This window comes from Chiloscyllium punctatum, chromosome 2, assembly GCF_047496795.1.
Source record: "Chiloscyllium punctatum isolate Juve2018m chromosome 2, sChiPun1.3, whole genome shotgun sequence".
Lineage (NCBI taxonomy): Eukaryota > Metazoa > Chordata > Chondrichthyes > Orectolobiformes > Hemiscylliidae > Chiloscyllium > Chiloscyllium punctatum.
The window spans coordinates 16,304,243-16,323,336 of NC_092740.1; the positions used below are offsets into that span (position 1 = coordinate 16,304,243).

General features: G+C 43.0%; 1 protein-coding gene across 2 annotated transcripts in view; it reads left to right on the forward strand.

Annotated features, from left to right (window-relative positions):
• The window catches only part of dok7b (docking protein 7b), a 131,921-nt gene that overhangs the window by 78,153 nt on the left and 34,674 nt on the right, over positions 1-19,094 (forward strand). The window contains exons 8-9 of one of the 2 annotated variants that reach the window (XM_072594349.1): positions 1,506-1,554; positions 12,921-13,886. In XM_072594349.1, coding sequence (XP_072450450.1) covers positions 1,506-1,554; positions 12,921-13,886 — 1,015 coding nt within the window. The remainder of the gene's footprint in view (positions 1-1,505; positions 1,555-12,920; positions 13,887-19,094) is intronic. The other variant, XM_072594356.1, reaches the window with a different exon arrangement.

Here is a 19,094-nt window from a genome sequence, read left to right on the forward strand (position 1 = left end):
CCTCCTTCTAGACTCTGATAGTTCTGTGAACAGTGAAATGGGAGTGGGTGGGCAAGTAGAGTTCATAGAATCTTTCCAGTATGGAAGCAGGCCATTCAGTTCATCATGTCCACACACCAACACTGTGAAGAGCATCCCACTGAGACCCATCCTCTTACTCTATTCCTGTAACCCTGCATTTCCTATGGCTGATGCACCCAGCCTGCACATCCCTGGACACTATGGGCAATTTAGCACGGCCAATTCACCCAAGCTGCACAACTTTGGACTGTGGGAGGAAACTGGATCACCTGGAGGAAACCCACACAGACATGAGAAGAATATGCAGACGCCACACAGACAGTCGCCCGAGGCTGGAATCAAACTCAGATCCCTGGTGCTGTGAGGCAGCAGTGCTAACCACTGAGCCACAATGCTGCCCCATGCAGTTGAAACCCATGATTATATTAAATGTTGGAGTAAGCTCAACAGGTCATTTTGGATTCTCCTATTCTTATTTTACAAAGTACAACGGTGCCACCACCCCATCTTCCACTCTACTTAGCCAAACATCAGCATCGTAAGACACTCCCTTGGCACTTATTTCTGATGAAGAGCTTATACTTGAAACGTTGACTCTCTTGCTTCTTAGATGCTGCCTGACCAGCTGAGCTTTTCCAGCACCACACTTGTCGAGTCTGATTTTCCAGGACATTGCCATGGTGTTAGAACTACAGGTGAGCTCCACAACCTCCTGGGAATGTGCAAGATCTGAACATTTTCCTTTTTGTTTGCAAAGAACTGGCTCCTGGTTATGAAGGTATGTCGCTTCTAGCAAGCAGATCTGAGCCACATAATGAACTTGACTGATCATCTTAAACTGGTTGTTAGTGTAGCTATTAGCCCACACTCCAGGTTGTTCAACAAGTGCTGCCCAATCATGGAATCACATTCATAAAGAGATACTGTGTGAACCGACGGAGGCATTACCACGGCCAATCAGAGTCGACTTGCCAACCAGCCAGTATCAATTTCTCCTGTCTTATAAATTCTGATAATTAAAATTTAGCATTCTTGCATTATCTTGATGAATGTAGGATGTACAGCTTTGGCAACATGTTTCTCTTTTGCAGGAATGTTGTACTTTTTAAAAAATTCAAAGCAATTGTGGATGCAGAGCCAATGCAGTTCAGTGAGCTAGTCATGATAGGTAAAAGGAAATTGGTAAGTTATTCTAGTACCAAAAACACTTGCTGAATACCCTCAATATTTAACTGCGATACTATATTAACTTGGTAATGTGTTTCCCCATCATTTTATAAACATCCATCTTATTCTAAATCCTCCTGTTTAGAATCTGAATAAATTGTGTTATAATACTGAGAGATAAGATTGTCTATTTGCCCCCTGGTGACAAACAAGATATGGGCTTTGCTTTGAGTAGCAAACAAAATGGCCTCGTTTATGATTGGAGAAAGCTCTCCATCAGTATATGATTTTCTTTTCTCCTTATTGTCATTGTGCAGGGAACAACAGCATCACCGTCAGGAGTCTCATCTATCCCCGCTGCTCCAGGTAAGAATGGTCAACTCATTCCTCTCACATTGCTGATCTCCTGCATTGTTACATTAATGACAAAGCTTGAACCTACAGAGGGGCTGAGTGAAAAGGTGAATAGCTGTGTGAGATAGCCTGAAGAAATCCAGATATGCATGAGTTATGGTTTGTGTGTGATTATTATGTGTTGATTTGCACTCTGCCCTTTGCATTGAAGGAGTCTGCTGTTTACTTTCTGCTGAGATGCAGGATATGTGATTCAGGCCTGTCGAAGACTTTTAGTTATTGCCATATTGTGAATGAAGTACAATAGCCAAAATAGTTGTTGAGATAAGTAACTAGAGCACTGGGGCTGAAGATGATTTGTTGCCTACGAAAAGGGATACAGATTGGTGTATTGAAGGAACAGCTTTGTTTCTAGGGATCTTGTTCTCTCATAGTTTTCAGGATGCATTATGTGGTTCCTGTGAATTTATTGAGCATTCTTCACACCAGAGAGAGAGAGAGAGAGAGAAGTATCAATCAGGCTATTTGTTTTTTATTCATTCACTTGCGGAATGTGTGTGTTGCTGGCTAGGCCACATTTTGTGTCCACCTCTCGTTGCCTTGGTGAAGGTGGAGGTAAGTGGAGAAAGACAGAAGGATTCTGTCTTCCTGAGGTTCTGCCATTAGGGAGGGATTTCCAGGAATTTGATCCAGTGATGCTGAAGAAAGGGCGATATATTTCCAAGTTAGAATGGTGAGTGGCTTGGAAGGAAACTTACTCCCATGGGTCGTACCCCATGAGCTTGCTTTTTCTTTTACTCACTCATGAGATTTGGTTTTTGACCCAGCGACAGTGAAGGAACGGTGATATATATCCAAGTTGGGATGGTGGTTAACTCGGAGGGGAACTTGCAGGTGGTGGTGTTCCCATGTATCTGCTGCCATTGTCCTTCAAGATGGAAGTTGTCATGGTTTTGGAAGGTGCTGTCTGAGGATCTTTGATGAATTTCTCTTGTGCATCTTGTAGATAGTACACATTACTGCGACTGACCATTGGTGGTGGAGGGAGTGGAAGATTGTGGATGTGATGCCAACCAAGCGGCTGCTTTGTCCTGGATGGTATTGAGGTTCTTGAGTGTTATTGCAGCAACAGTAGTGCGGGCAAGTGGGGAGTATTCCATTCCTCTCATCCTTCATGTGGTAGAGTTTATTTTGGTGAGTTACTGAGATAAATCTGAAAGGGTGCGACACATTGCTGTCATTGTGTATTGGGAGCATAGACCCTGAGTGTTGATGGTGATGAATGGGGCAAACAAACAGGAGCTTTCTTCTAGATGGTGTTGAGCTTCTTGAATATGGCTAGAATTGCACTTATCCAGGCAAGTGGGGAATATTTTAGTCAGATTTCCTTCCCCAAAGGACATCAGCAAAACTGATTTTGTCTTTTTCCTTTAACAACAATCAACAATAGTTACATGGTCAGTATCTCTTTGCATGTTTTGGTGGTGTAGATGTGAAGAAACTGTCCCCATTGGCAGCAGGGTCAGGAATTAGAGGATGTAGATCATAAATCATAAAGTCATTGAATCTTATGGTACAAAAGAGGCCCTTTGGCCCATTGTAGCCTGTACCAGCAACAAAAATCATCACCTGTCTACATTAATCCCACTTTTCAGCCCTTAGCCCATAGCCTTCAGTGCTGTGATGTTTCAGTTACTCATCCATGTACATTTTGAAGACAGTTGAAGACTGGCATTCTTAACATTGAAGACAATTGGTAAAGAAACCAGAGGGGAAGTGAGGAAACATCTTTGTGATGAAGTGAATTGCTGTGATCTGTAGTGTGCTGCCTGAAAGGGTAGTGAAAGCACACTGAACAGGATCTCTCAAAAGTGAAATGAATAATTGTTGAGCAGAAAGAAATTGCAGGAGACTGAGGCAAATGGGTAGCTGTAAGAGCTAAATGATGCATGATGGGCCAAATGTTTCCCTTCCTGTGATGACACAGGGATAGCAAGCCAAACCAAATCAGCCTCACTATCACTGGACTCACTACACACTGAATTTAAAACTTTCTGTGATCACAAACTTGCTCAATTGTTTCCAACCAGACTTTACAAGTAATAGATCTTGGACATACGTTTATAACTTAATAAAAAACGACCATTTATTCTTAAGAATGCAAATTAAAAGAAAACAGGTGGTAAACATGGCATTCTAACTAATATCTTTTATCCAGGCCCAATGATATTTGATCACAAACCCGACTCAGAAACAGACAGAGAGGCATAATTAAAGGATACATTAAAAAAGCAAAGGATTGTAATTTGTCAGTTCAATAACCATTTTAGTGATGAATACCAGGCCTTTATTCAATCCTTGGGTGGTGGGTTGTATTATAGACATATGGGCCCAGATATCTTGCTTAAATTCTGAAGTCACCAGTCGATGCTAACAATTTCTGTAGACGCCTGGACACTATTATTGGGCTGTGCTCTCAGAACTTTCAACAAGCCAGTAACTAAAAACCAAAAAGCACATTCGTGTCCGGCGAAACTCCCTTCTTCCTGAAACCCAACCAGAGCCAGTTGGCTCCTTGGTTTCTCTTTTTCTACATTTTATCGAGGGCTGACTAGTACTGGAATCCATGGACTGACCAATTCTACCCAGCTGCCAGTCCCTGAGCACAACAACATCTTGGTGTCCAATCATCCACAGGGTTCTGAGATCAGTAATTAACCTGCATTATCTTTCCAGGCCAGCTCCAAACAGCAAACACCAGTCTTTTGTTCTCTCCTTTTTTTTCAAACAAGCTGCTGTTCCAATTTCAGGTCTGAACTGCAATTCTCAAAGTTCCAAACCAATTTGAGAAAAAGTAAAAGCGAAATAGTGATGGCCTCAGTAGTTCTCCGTGATATCATTCCAAAGATATTTCACTCCAGATCTGAGCACTCTACATCTAATGAAATGCAAAATTTCTGAAGTTACAGTTTGGAAAACAAAACCAGAGGAATAATGTTCAGAGGTTCTCGCAGAGAAACCTAACGCATGGGACAGGAAGGAGGAAGTGAATTGAGGATAGTGTTCTTCAAAGCAGTAGCATGGAAGAGCATGGAGTCAGAACTTCCACGGCAGGTTTGGACTGAGCCAGTCCTTCTTTAAAAAGTGGGTATTCTGTAACTTCAGTGAGTTTATCAGATGATCAGCAGAGCAAAGGACACATGGGATACTTCAAGATTCAACCAAACGTTGTATGAATATAATAGAAAATAGGAAGTCAAGAAGACCATAAGTAATAAGAAAGAGAGAGAAATGGTCAATGGATAATTTTCAGAGTGGAGGAAGGTTTGTGGAGGTCCCCCAGCATCGATATTGAGACCTTTGTGCTGAGATATATTAATGGATCTGGATCTTGGTGTGCAGGGGACAATTTCAACGTTTGCAGATGTAACAATATTTGGAAGAATTGTAAACATTGAGGAGGACAAATATGGAGCTCCAAAAAGACATTGACAAGTTGATGGAATGGAAGGATAGGTGGCAGATGAGGTTCAATGCAGAGAAGTTAAAAATCACACCACACCAGGTTATAGTCCAACAGGTTTAATTGGAAGCACTAGCTTTCGGAGCACTGCTCCTTCATCGGGTGGTTGTGGAGAACACAATTGTAAGACACAGAATTTATAGCAAAAGTTTACAGTCTGATGTAACTGAAATTATACATTGAAAAATATCTTGATTGTTTGTTGAGTCTTTCATCTGTTAGAATGACCATTAGTTTCACTTCTTTCATATGTAAATCACAAAACTTTATTTAAAAGTTACATTCTCAGGTTACCTGTAACAATTGGTGTCAGCCAGATAGTGTGTTGAAGGTGTTAGCCCCCTGTGTTCCCTGTCTGTGCCATAATGTTTAGACTGATTCTAATCTAAAAAGTGAGTTAACAGAGTCTCACATGGATTCATGCAGTTCTTGAGCAAAGTACTATGTAACTCTGTAGGTACAAATTCACCCCACAAATATATATGCATATGTGTGCATGTGGGTTTATGTGTGTCTGTCTGTCTGTCTGGGTGGGAGGTTGTGAGTGTGAGAGTGTATATGTGTGTGTATGTGAGTATAAAGTGTGTAAGTCTGTGAGAGGATGCATGTGTGAGTGTGTGTGTCTGTAGGAGTGTGTGCGCGCGTGTATCAGGGGTGGGGGGTTGTGAGTGTCTGTGAGAGAGAGTGCATATGTGTGTGTGAGTGTAAAGTAGTCTAAGTCTGTGACAGGGTGCATATGTGAGTGTGGGAGTGTGTGTGTGTGTAGGAGTGTGTGTGACTGTGTGCGTGTCTGTGTATACGTGTGTCTGTGTGTGTGTAGGGGTTCGTGTGCGTGTGTGCGTGTGTGCGTGTGTGTGTGTAGTGCAATGCTGGTCACCTGTAGTGTGACATGAACCCAAGGTCCCAGATGAGGTCCTCCCTATGGGTACGGAACTTAGCCTGCCAGCCTCTGCTCAGCCACTTTCGCTGCTGCCTGTCCCGAAGTCTGCCTTGGAGGATAGTCACCTGAAGGTCCGAGGTCGAATGATCTGGACTGCTGAAGTGTTCCCCAACACTGGGAGGGAACACTCCTGTCTGTTGCTTGTTGTGCAGTGCCCATTCATCCATTGCCGTAGGCTTTGCTCGGTTTCACCAATGTATCATGCCTCAGGGCATCCTTGCCTGCAGGGCAACCTTACCTGCCCTGAGACATGATACATTGGTGAAACCGAGCAAAGCCTACGGCGATGGATGAATGGGCACTGCACAACAAGCAACAGACAGGAGTGTTCCCTCCCAGTCGGGGAACACTTCAGTGGTCCAGGATATTCGAACTCGGGCCTTCGGGTGACCGTCCTCCAAGGCAGACTTCGGGACAGGCAGCAGCGAAAGTGGCTGAGCAGAGGCTGGCAGGCTAAGTTCCGTACCCATAGGAAGGGCCTCAACAAGGACCTTGGGTGCCTGTCACACTACAGGTGACCACCATTGCACTACACACACACAGACACTCCTACACACACACACACACACACACAGGAGCCCCTATACACACACATACACACAGACACACGTATACACAGACAGGCACACAGACACTCACATACACTTCCACAGACACACACATATACACTCTCTCTCACAGACACTCACAACCACCCACCCCTGACACACGCACACACACACTCCTACAGACACACACACTCCCACACTCACACATGCATCCTTTCACAGACTTACACACTTTACACTCACATACACATATACACTCTCTCTCACACTCACAACCTCCCATCCAGACAGACAGACACACACACATAAACCCACATGCACACATATACATATACATTTGTGGAGTGAATTTGTACTTGCAGAATTACATTGCACTTTGCACAAAAACTGCATGAATCCATGTGAGACTCTGTTAACTCACTTTTTAGTTTAGAATCAGTCTAAACATTATGGCACAGACAGGGAACACAGGGGGCTAACACCTTCAACACATTATCTGGCTGACACCAATTGTTACAGGTAACCTGAGAATGTAACTTTTTAAAAAAGTGCTGTGATTTACATATGAAAGAAGTGAAACTAGCATGGTCATTCTAACAGATGAAAGAACAAACAATCAAGGTATTTTTCAATGCATAATTTCAGTTACATCAGACTGTAAACTTTTGCTATAAATTCTGTCTTACAATTGTGTCCTCCACTATCACCTGATGAAGGAGCGACGCTCCGAAAGCTAGTGCATCCAATTAAACCTGTTGGACTATAACCTGGTGTGGTATGATTTTTAACTTTTTACACCCCAGTCCAACACCAGCATCTCCAAATCAATGCAGAGAAGTGTGAGGTGAATAATTTTAGAAGGAAGAACATTGAAAGATAGTACAAATTGGGGGCACAATTCTAAAGGGGGTGCTGTATCAGAGGAACCTGTGTGTATATTTGCACAGATCACTGAAGATGGCAGGACAGGTGGAGGGTGAAGTTATTAAAACATACAGGGATTTACTAATAAAACATATAGTACAATAGCAAGGAGTTGATGTTGAATTTGTTCAAGACACTTATCAGCAAGAATATTGTGTACAGCCATTGGTGCCACGTTATAGGAAAGATGTGAACTTGTTGGAGAGCGTACAAAAAGATGGGTCCAGGAATGAGAAACTTCAGAGATGAGGATCAAGTGAAGAACTTGAGACAGTTCTTCCTGGACAGAAGCAGACTGAGAAGAGATTTAATACAGGTTTTCAAAATCATGAACAAGCAAGACAGAGTAGATAAGGAGAAAATGTTCCCACTCAGAAAAAAAAAGAGAAGCAAAAGCAAGAGTGATGTGAGAAAAAAGCTTTTTCACACAGTGAGTAGTTAGCATCTGGAATACATAGCTGGCAAATGTGGTGGAGGCAGGGTCAAGAGGGCATTAGATAATTCTTTGGTTAGAAATGGTGTGCAGGGATATGAGGAAAGGGGCAGAACATTGCAGATCCAGTACAGGCACAATTGGCTGAATGGCCTCCTTCTGCACTGCAATGATTCTCTGATAAGGCATCTTGACCTTTCTCCGCTTTACATTATGATCAGTGCTGACCTGTTCACCTCAATTCAATGTTCCTGCCTTTTCCACATGCTTTAGTGCCTCAGGCTCGGATCAGTTTTGGCTTTAAAAAGACTGTTCCTGTGAGCATGTTCTCTAGGTGTGGAATTCTCGAGGTTCACCATTCCTTAATAAAGACTGATCCCTTATGAAATGGGTTCCAAACTTTCTGACTGAGGGAAGCAACCTTCTGGCTTCTATCCTCTTGAGTTATTACATCTCACTTCTCATTCTTCTAAGCTCCAGAGAATTTCGGCACAATTCTCGTCCATCAGCTCCTAGACAGCCTTCACATTCTGGGAATCAATCGAGTGTGGTTGATAGTCTGAAGCAAGGGGACCAAATCAGCCTGTGGTGTAGAATAAGGAAGGAATTGCGTTGGAGGTTGTGTTTTATTCTAGGAGCAAGAGGAAGTCATTTAGCCCTTCTAGCCTTGAGTGTAGCATTGAGTAGTTCCAGCAAAGCTAGAGTCAATAGGAATCTGGAGAGAAAACTGGTTGGAGTCATACCTGGCACATAAGAAGATTGCTGTGATTGTTGGTCAGCCATCTCAGCTCCAGGGCATCTCTGCAGGAGTCCCTTAGGGGAGCTAGATCTAACTATCTTCAGCTGCTTCATCAATGACCTTCCATCTGTCACAAGGTCAGAGCGAGGACGTTCACTGATGACTGCATAATATTCAGCATCATTTATGACTTCTCAAACACCAAATCAGTCCGTCTCCCTTTGCAGAAGAATCTGGGCAACATCCAAACTCAGGCAGATAAGGGGCAAGTGACATTCATACCACACAAGTGCTCGGCAATGACCACCTCCTACAAGAGAGGAGATAACCACCTCCCTTTAATGCTGAGGTTGTGGATAACACAAAAATGGTGGGAACGCAAGTGGTGAGAATCTAACAAAGAATCTGCAGAGGGATTAGGACATGTCATATACATGAGCAAAAGTTGGCAGATGTGATATAACATGAGTAAATGTGAGATTATGCGTTTTGACAGGAAGAATAGAGGAGCTGAATGTCACTTAATAGGAGAAATAGTGCAAAATGGTACAGTACAAAGAGATTCAGGAATTGTTCATGAATCACAAAATGCGAGCATCAAAGTTCAATGGTTAACAGAGAAAGCAAAAGGAAATTTGGCCTTTATTTCAGAGGCAATGAAATATTAAAAATAGAGAATTTTGTTAAAACTGCACAAGGCTCCAGTTTGATCACAAGTGGAATTTTGTGTGCAGTTTTGAACTCTTTATTTAAGGAGAGAGATCCTGGCATCGCAGGCTGTCCAGAGAAGCTTCATGAGGCTGATACCAGACAATCAGAAACTAGGAATAGTGAGTAAGCCATTTGACTCCATCATTCAGGATGCATCATTGCTGATCATCCAACTCAGTCCCCTATTCCCATTTTCCTCTGCACACCCTTTGGCCCTAAGAACTATATCTGACCAATCAACAGTGTTTTCACAGTAGCCATTTAGCTAGCTTTTAATTTCAGATTTTTTATTGAATTCAAATTTTGCCATCAACCATGGTGGGATTCAAACCCGTGTCTCCAAACCATTCGCTTGTGGTTCTGAGATACTAACCCAGTGATATTCTCATTACACTAGCAACTCCTCCATGTCCCACGGCCATGCATTATAACCAGCAATGGAAGTTTCAGTCTTGTGGCTGACTGCAGGTGTGTGGTCAAGTAAACCAGAGAAGGACACCTGATAAGATGGTCAAATGGGAATTCAGAATGTACGTCTTTACCCAAAAGGGTGGCGAGAGTGTGGAAATTGCTACTGCAGGGAGTGGTTGAGATGTATTTAGATAGCCACAGCAGCAAGTAAGGAATTGTACTAATTGAGGGAGATGAGTGAAAAAGGTGGATTGACTGAGTCAAGTAACCTATTTATTCCAATTAATTTGTGCAAAAATGACTTTGTCTCAGAATTATTACTGTGCAGAAGAAGGTTATTCATCCTGCACATTCTCTTCAAATGAATATCATTACCTCGTGCAAACCCCATTCCCTTGCATGCCATTTCTATCCAAATAATTGTGCAATGCCCTCTTGAATGCCTCAATTGAACCTGCCTCTACCTTATTTCCAGGAAGTGCATTCCATACCCTATCCATTCATTGTGATTTTCCTCACATCAGCTTTCCTTCTTTTGCATGTCACTTTGTCAGCCACGAAGCACTTAAGGACACACTAAGCCGGTAAAAAGCACTATACAAATGAAATATTTTGCTGTTATTTGAATCTCCCCTTCCACCTGCTAATTGCCTCAGTACATTTTGTGCTGCCTTAAATGTGAGTTGGATTCTGAATACACTCTAGAGCAATATGTTAATATATTGTGACATACACGTTCTCAAGTATCAAAGCCACATGCAGCCGCGGACACTCTGGATGCATTCCCTTGGCAATTATAGAAGGGCGATGACGATTAAACGGAGTCACTTAATCCAATGCATTAACTTTCAGTCCTGTTTTATCACCTTGAGTTGTAAGTTTGCAACACATGGCACAGCTTTTAAATAGATCAAAGGTTGCAGATTTTGGTGGCAATCAGCAAATCACAAAAGGTATGTCAAAATAATATGGGGGCTGAATATCTACTTGATCGTAACATTCACAGGGATTTTATGTTTTAAAAAAAAGTGGTCTTGGAATGCAGACGGCCAGCATTTGTTACCCTGTAGAAAGTGGGGGTGAGCTGCCTTCTTGAACCGCTGCACTATATTTGGCGCAGGTAGACCCACAATGGTATTAGGGAGGGATTTCCAGGATTTTGACCCAGTGACAGTGAAGGAACGGTGATAAATTTCCAAGTCAGGATGGTGAATGGCTCAGAGGGGAACTTGCAGGTAAAGCTATCAACCAGGACTACTTGCATGCCAAACAACAAGTGATGGACAGAGCTCAGTGATCCTGTAAAAAACGGATCAGATCTAAGCTCTGCTGTCTTGTCATATCCAGTTGTGAATGGTGGGGGACAATTAAATAACTCACTGGAGGAGGATGCTGCACAAATATTCACATCCTCAATGATGGAAGAGCCCAATACATCAGTGCAGAAGATAAGGCTGATGCACTTACAGCAACCTTCTGTCAGAAATGCCAAGTAAATGGTCCATCTTGGCCTCCTCCAGTGGTCCCCAGCATTATAGATACTAGTCTTCTGCCAATTTGATTCACACCACGTGATATCAAGAAATGGTTAGAGGCGCTGCATACTGCAAAGGCTATGCACCCTGACATCATTCTGGCAATAGTACTGAAGACTATGTGCTCTGAAACTTGCTGCTCCCTGAGTCAAGCTCTTCCAGTACAGTTACAATACTGGTGTCTATCTGACAATGTGAACAATTGCCCACATATATCTTGTACACAAAAAGCAGGACAAATCCAACCCTGCCAATTACTGCCCCATCAGTCCACGACAAAAACAGTCCAAGATTTGATCCCAATAAGGACACAGAAGGAAAATAAGAACATGTGAAGTAGGGTGAGAGTAAATCCTGTTACTTTTTGAGCCTGCTCTGCTGTTCAGTAAGATCAGGGCTACCTCAATTCATTTTTGTGCTCTGTCCCACAATGTCTAGTTTCCCTTAGTGTCTGAAAATATGCCAATCTCAGTCTTGAGTTTCCTTATCGACTGGCTCATTCCATTCAATCTTCCCTTGTTATAAAAGCCTCCTCATTCCAGGAATGAAATTAGCACTCCCTCTAAGCAAGCAAAAGTGTTCTTGTGGTGCATTGGTAGTGCCCCTACCTTGGAGTCAGGAGGCCTGCCTTTAAGTCCCACCTGCTCCAGACATGCATCATAATATCTCACCTCTCACCATATCATAACATCGCTGAACAGGTTGATTAGAACATACTTGTCCCTTCTTAAAGTGACCAAAACTACTCACAGTCCTCCAAGTGTAGTTTCCCCAGCCACCCATAGAATTGCAGCAAGACCTTTTTACTTAGCAGTCAAACATTCTGGACGGTCAAAGATAAAACATTCAGGATTTCTGTAGCTGATCACTGTTAAAGATCTCTTCCTCAAAGTAAGCATTCACGGATGTTGGGTGAAAACAGAATCTCACTTAGTTGTATCATCAACGAGTACTCGTGAAACTTCTCTGTTAAGACTGAGTGTGATGTTTCAGAACATATTTTGCTTTGTATCCATTCAGGGAGATAGATATCATTGACCAGGTCAGCAGTCACAGCCCATCTCTCACTCCAGTTGAGAAGGCGGCAGTGAACTGGAATCCATGTGGTGAAGGTACACCCATGATGCTGAGTGAGGGAGGTCAGGAGTTTTGACTGAGTGGCAATAAAGAAATAGCCAATTTATTTCTGAAGTGTGGTGATACATGACATAGAAGGAGGCCTTGAGGCCTTAGATATTTCATGTGACTGCTACCTAGGTGGTAAAGATAGTGAATGTTGTCCATTGATAGGTACCAGCAGTGCATCTTGTAAATGAGACAGACTGCAACCAGTGGTGTACCATCAGTGGAGGGAATGGGTCATTAAGGTGGTAGTTGCGTTGTGCTTTATTCTGGATGGTATTGAACGGAATTGATAACTCACTCAACCAGGCAAGTGCAGAGAACCCCCTTTTGTACGCAAATTGCATTTAATGACCATACATATTGAAATGGATTATTAATCTAAAGGTGAAAGTCATTGTAAGCTTTTAACTACCCATTCTGTCCCCTTCGTTTTCAGTTGTGTTTAGTATTGTATAAAATGTATCTGGCTATTTATGTGTCATGGAGCAGGGTCTGGTAGTGAGAAGGCATGTATCGATAAGCTGTACAGTCTGACTGAACCACAATACAAGCAACTCCAAAGGCTGGCCAGGACCACCAGCCAAACAAAGGTCTTGCACCCAGGGAGAAGCTGGCTCAGTAGTGATGGGAACATCTATGGTGCACTCTGGGAGACCACAAGCAGGCGCCTCAATGACATGGGGGCCGGAGGACTCAGTGCCACAGGGACGAGATGGCCTGTTTCCAATAACAATTCCAGGTCCGGGGAAAATATCTTCAGCCGTAGCTATTCCATGGACGATCAACTGAATAGGGCACTGGAACACAATGTGACGATGGGTGGGGAGATTGGAGCTCACAGCAGAATTTTCTCTGGTGGCCATCTGTCAGGCAGATGGCTCAGCTGCACTGAGGGTCATAAAGGCAATGGCAAGGGTACTGCACCTGCAGAGAGACATGTGTATGAAAGAATGACCTCGGCACTGTTTTCCAAACGGAGGCCAGGAGACACAGTGACCCTGAGCCATAGCCGTGGCCCAATCTCCGACCTTCGGCGAAGACTGGAAAGCATTGGCAACGCTTACAATGTCATTAGCACTCCACAAAAGCTACTGGCTGCAATGGGAAAGGTGCGGACCTTCCCAGGGGCTGGGGGTAGAACCTCCCACTGCCCTGGTGCCCAGGTGAGCAGTCCGCCCTTTGCAGCACAGCCTTATGTGCTCGTGCAGGCCCCTGTTCAAGAACCCTGTGCACCAGAGCGCTGCAAACCTGGGGCGAGTAGCTCAAGGAGCAGAGTGAAGGATGTCCCAGGCAGTAAGTCAAGCACCTGGTCTCCTGGGAAACAGCAAACTGATGAAGAACAGAACTGGAAAGGTCAGCAATTCTCACACTGCAGGAGAAGAACAATGGAGCTCACTACACACCACAGCAGCAGTTTAAAGGCTGAGAGGTGTGAACACAGTGAACTGGATAAAGGTAAATTGACTACTTTAACAATTTATAGTTAGCTATCCCTACAAACCTTATCTTTTGTCCTTCCCCAAAGTCATTCCCAGTAAGCTTCCATGCTATTTCTATTCTAATCAGAATTCATGCTATTCCTAATACTAACCAGAATCTTTGTCATTACAAACCAGACTGTTGTTTCCATTACAAATCCCAGACTTTGTGTTGATTCCATTACTAACCAGCTAATGCCATCTCTTATTGTCCAAAGTCTCTGCTACTCCCATACAAGTCAGAATCTCCAACCTTCCCGTAACTTCTCATCTCCATTATACACAAACTAACGAGTTTCCCTATTGTTGCCAATCCAACTTGCATTTATGTATCAAAATATTCTGATGAAGCAGAGAAACATGTTCAGGCCAAATTCGATACTGAGCCAAAAAAAAGCTAAGGACATTGTGAAGAGGTGACTCAAGGTGGGAAAGAAGCAGAGGTGGAAGGGATCAAGGGAGGGAATTCTATCATATAACGCCCAGCTGCCTGAAGATATAATTCTCAGTATTGGTGTCATTCAGAGAGGGCGAATTCCAAAGTGGAAGATTAGAAACCTCTGGGCGGTGTAATGTAGGGGTGGAGGAGCTTTATAAATATTAGGAAGGATGAGTAAATTAAACAATTTAAAGACATATATTTTAAATTTATAGTATTGAGGAATGCATTATCTGTTCATGTCTCCACTGATTCCCACTATATGCTGGTGTCTCCACTCATTTCACTATCTGCTGGTGTCTCCACTCATCTCACTATCTGCTGGTGTCTCCACTCGCTACCTGCTGGTGTCTCTACTCACTACCTGATGGTGTCTCCCTAATCCCACTATCTGCTGGTGTCTCCACTCACTACCTGCTGTTGTGTCTACTCATCCCACTGTCTGCTGGTGTATCCACTCACTATCTGCTGGTGTCTCCACTCATCCCACTATCTGCTGGTGTCTCTACTCACTACCTGCTGGTGTCTCCACTCACTACCTGCTGGTGTCTCCACTCACTACCTGCGGGTGTTTTCAATCATGTCACTATCTGCTGGTGTCTCCTCTCACTACCTGCTGGTGTTTTCAATCATCCCACTATCTGCTGGTGTCTCTACTCATTCACTACCTGCTGGTGCCTTTGCTTTTCACATTCTTGGCAAGATTTCCTGCCTCTCCTCTACCTCTTTACACAATCTTCATCCAGTCTCACACAATCTTATTTCCTGGTTTCTGTGGTGTTTATACTACTTGTATCCTCTTTGTCTCAAAAATAAAAAGAATCTCCCAACAATTGTCTCTTGTGTCTGTACTTTCCTGTGTGTTACTATTTGAAGTTTTTTTTTTGCATGGTTAGTTCCTGTGAGATCCTTTAATTTTAATCTGGTCTGGTCTGTTCTACCAACTGGCATGCACTTGGGATTTGGATTGTCCTTTGCAGAACTTTTTAAAAATTAATTTTACTCACAAAATCTTAAATGAAAACATGTGTTTACTTTCCTTGTTATAGCTTTTCTATCCTCCCATCTCCCACTGCTGACTCCCTGTTTGGGAGTACAGTGAGTCTTTTTCAATCATTCTGCATGTCTCAGTCTTGATGATAAATGTTGACAGGTTACTTGACTGCAAGGAGAGACAACAGGAATATGGGAACAAGGGGTGCAGATTGAATCGGATTTAAAAAGCAGAAAGTAATGGAGAAACTCTGTGGAGACAGAGAGAGAGAGAAAAGGAGCTAACATTTCAAGTCATAGAAACTAGGAGGAGTAAGCCATTCAGCCCTTTGAGCCTGTTCTACCATTTTAATATGATCATGGCTGATCATTCCATCTCAAATCACATTCCCACTTTCTCCCCATAGCCCCTCGCTGCCTTTAAAATCTAAAAGGTTATCAAATATTTTCTTGAATATACTCAGTATAGAGTCCATTGGCTGTCCTTTGGAACTCTAATGCAAAGGGGCAGAGACAAATGCTGAAGGGTACTGCTGACTTAGATATGTTGGACAATAGACAATAGGTGTAGGAGTAGGCCATTCTGCCCTTCGAGCCTGCACCACCATTCATTATGATCATGGCTGATCATCCTCAATCAGTATCCTGTTCCTACCTTATCTCCATAACCCTTGATTCCACTATCCTTGAGAGCTCTATCCAACTCTTTCTTAAATGAATCCAGAGACTGGGCCTCCACTGCCCTCTGGGGCAGAGCCTTCCACACAGCCACCACTCTCTGGGTGAAGAAGTTTCTCCTCATCTCTGTCCTAAATGGCCTACCCCGTATTTTTAAGCTGTGTCCTCTGGTTCAGGACTCACCCATCAGCGGTAAAATGTTTCCTGCCTCCAGAGTGTCCAATCCTTTAATAATCTTATACGTCTCAATCAGATCCATTTCTGCATCAAAACCTTTATGTGTGTATTGATAGCCTAATCCAATCCTCATTCCCACATATACTTTCACCTGGAGTGACTAGATAACGGCTAGAAATGGTTTATTTATTCCCATTACCGAACTTAATTAATTAAACTACGTCTGCTAGGTGTCCTGTAGGCAGCACATACTATGAAGTGCATATAGACCTATTGTTAGGCCACTTTAGGCAGCTCTGGTCTCTGTTTTCCAAAAAGAGTCCCAATAAAGAACCAGGAGAGAAGCTATAAAGATGATTTAAAAGGATAATATAGAACTTCAGGGCTCCCATTTTCTCTATAACAGAGAAGGTTGAGGCAGTGACCTGATAGACATCTTTAAAATTATGAAAGGTTTGATTGGGTGAACGGTACAGGCTGAGATCCCAGATTCTAAAACCTGGTCTGTTTGAGTCACTATCCTTCCAGTAGGGCCTAGGAAGTTCTGCTGAAGAAACCTTGGCTGCTCTCTGTTACTTGGAGAGGGAGCCAGCTTGCCTAAGCCAGTGGTGCACATAGTGTGGGATTATGGTTACATTTGTGACAGACGGCACAGATTTAAGGTGACTGGCAAATAAACACATGGCAAAGAGTACTTAGGATTTGGAATGTGTTGTCTGACAAGTTGGTGGATACAAATTCAATCAGAGCTTTTAAAAGGGAATTGGATTTGAAAGGGTAAAGCTGCAGGGAAATGTGGGAGAGTGTGCAAGTGGGAATAGATTGCAATTGAGAAACCCCCTTTGAATTGTCCTATTAGTGAAGAATGGAATCTTGTGTTGGCCTGAGGCTCCCTTACTGAAGGGCATTAACAAGCTCGATGAGATTGTTGCAGCAATCCAGTAGCTTCCATGGTTCTTTTCTCTTGCGTGCACTTGTCTATTTTGCCAGGTGTGTTGAATTAATTTCTAAACTGCCACACTGAGAATTCTCCAAGTTACCTATGATAAGTGTGTAATTCGTGCACGCCAGCACGCACTTGTATCTGTGTGTGTTTGTGTGCGCGCACGAGCATGTGTGCAAGATCCATGTTCAGTTTAGCTCAGAATTTTACAGCAATTTTACTTCTATCATTCTGAAGAAAGCAAAAGGGAACAGTAGGCCATTCAGCTTGTTAGATCTATTCCAATTTGCAATCTTAAACACTGAGCTATACCTCAATTCTATTTACCTGCCTTAGATCACTTATACCTTAGTACCCTTAATTATCCATAATTCCCAGTTGTTTGGGGGCAAGAGTTCCAAATTTCCACCTCCCTTTCCTTCGTAAGTTGGTTTCTAAATGGTTTCTTACTATAAAATAGCGAGTTCTTAGTAGAGGAAATAATTTCTCCTTAACTACCCTGTTGAAACCCTTTTAAGCACCTCAATCAGATCATTGTCTAATTTTCTAAACTCATTGTAATACATAGGAGCTGGAGGATGCCATCCAGCCCATCGAACCTTGATGCGCCATTCAATTTGACGTATTTGAGCATTTCCTTTTACTGACAACGTGCGTGTAACTCTGCACAACATTGGCAATGAGAAATCTTCCAACCTCTACCTTGAAGATACTCCAAGGATGCTCCTCCAAAGACCTCTGTAGGACAGAGTTCCAGAAGGTTATAATCCTCTGATTCTCCATTTTTGTCAAAAATGGCATTCCCCATCAATTTTAAATTGTGACTTGGTTTTAGACTCCCCAACCAGGAGAAACATCTTCCCTACGTTTAACCTGTCTAGTATTTTATGTGTTTCTCTCACCAGTTAAGAAATACTCTGTACATCTATTACTCCCTCCAAAGTGGATAACCCTCACATTTTTTCACATTATATTCCATCTACCTATTCACTAGGGCTGTCCAAATCCTCCACTTTATTTCTTCCTCACAGTATACATTTCCACGTAGCTTTATACCATCTGCAAATTTGAAAATATGACATTTGGTCCCTACCTTCAAATCATTGATTTATATTGTGAATGTCTGGGGACCAAATATTGATCTATGTGTTACCCCACTAGTCACAGTCTGCCAATGTCAGAGTGACCTGATTATTCCTACTCACTATTTTCTGTCTGTTAGCCAATCATTAGCCTGTACATTACCTCCTATTCCATGTCAAGAATCATAGGGATGTACAGCATGGAAACAGACCCTTCGGTCCAACCTGTTCCTGCCGATCAGATATCCCAACCCAATCTAATCCCACCTGCCAGCACCCGGCCCATTTCCCTCCAAACCCTTCCTATTCATATACCCATCCAAATGCCTTTTAAATGTTGCAATTGTACCAGCCTCCACCACTTCCTCTGGCAGCTCATTCCATACACGTACCACCTTCTGTGTGAAAAAGATGCCCCTTAGGTCTCTTTTATATCTTTCCCCTCTCACACTAAACCTATGCCCTCGAGTTCTGGACTCACCGACTCCATGGAAAAGACTTTGCCTATTTACCCTATCCATACCCCTCATGATTTTGTAAACCTCTATAAGGTCACCGCTCAGCCTCTGACGCTCCAGGGAAAACAGCCCCAGCCTGTTCAGCTTTTCCCTGTAGCTGAAACCCTCCAACCCTGGCAACATCCTTGTAAATCGTTTCTGAACCCTTTCAAGTTTCACAACATCTTTCCGATAGGAAGGAAACCAGAATTGTATGCAATATTCAAACAGTAGCCTAACCAATGTCCTGTACAGCCGCAACATGACTTCCCAACTCCTGTACTCAATACTCTGATCAATAAAAGAAAGCATACCAAACGCCTTCTTCACTATCCTATCTACCTGCGACTCCACTTTCAAGGAGCTATGAACCTGA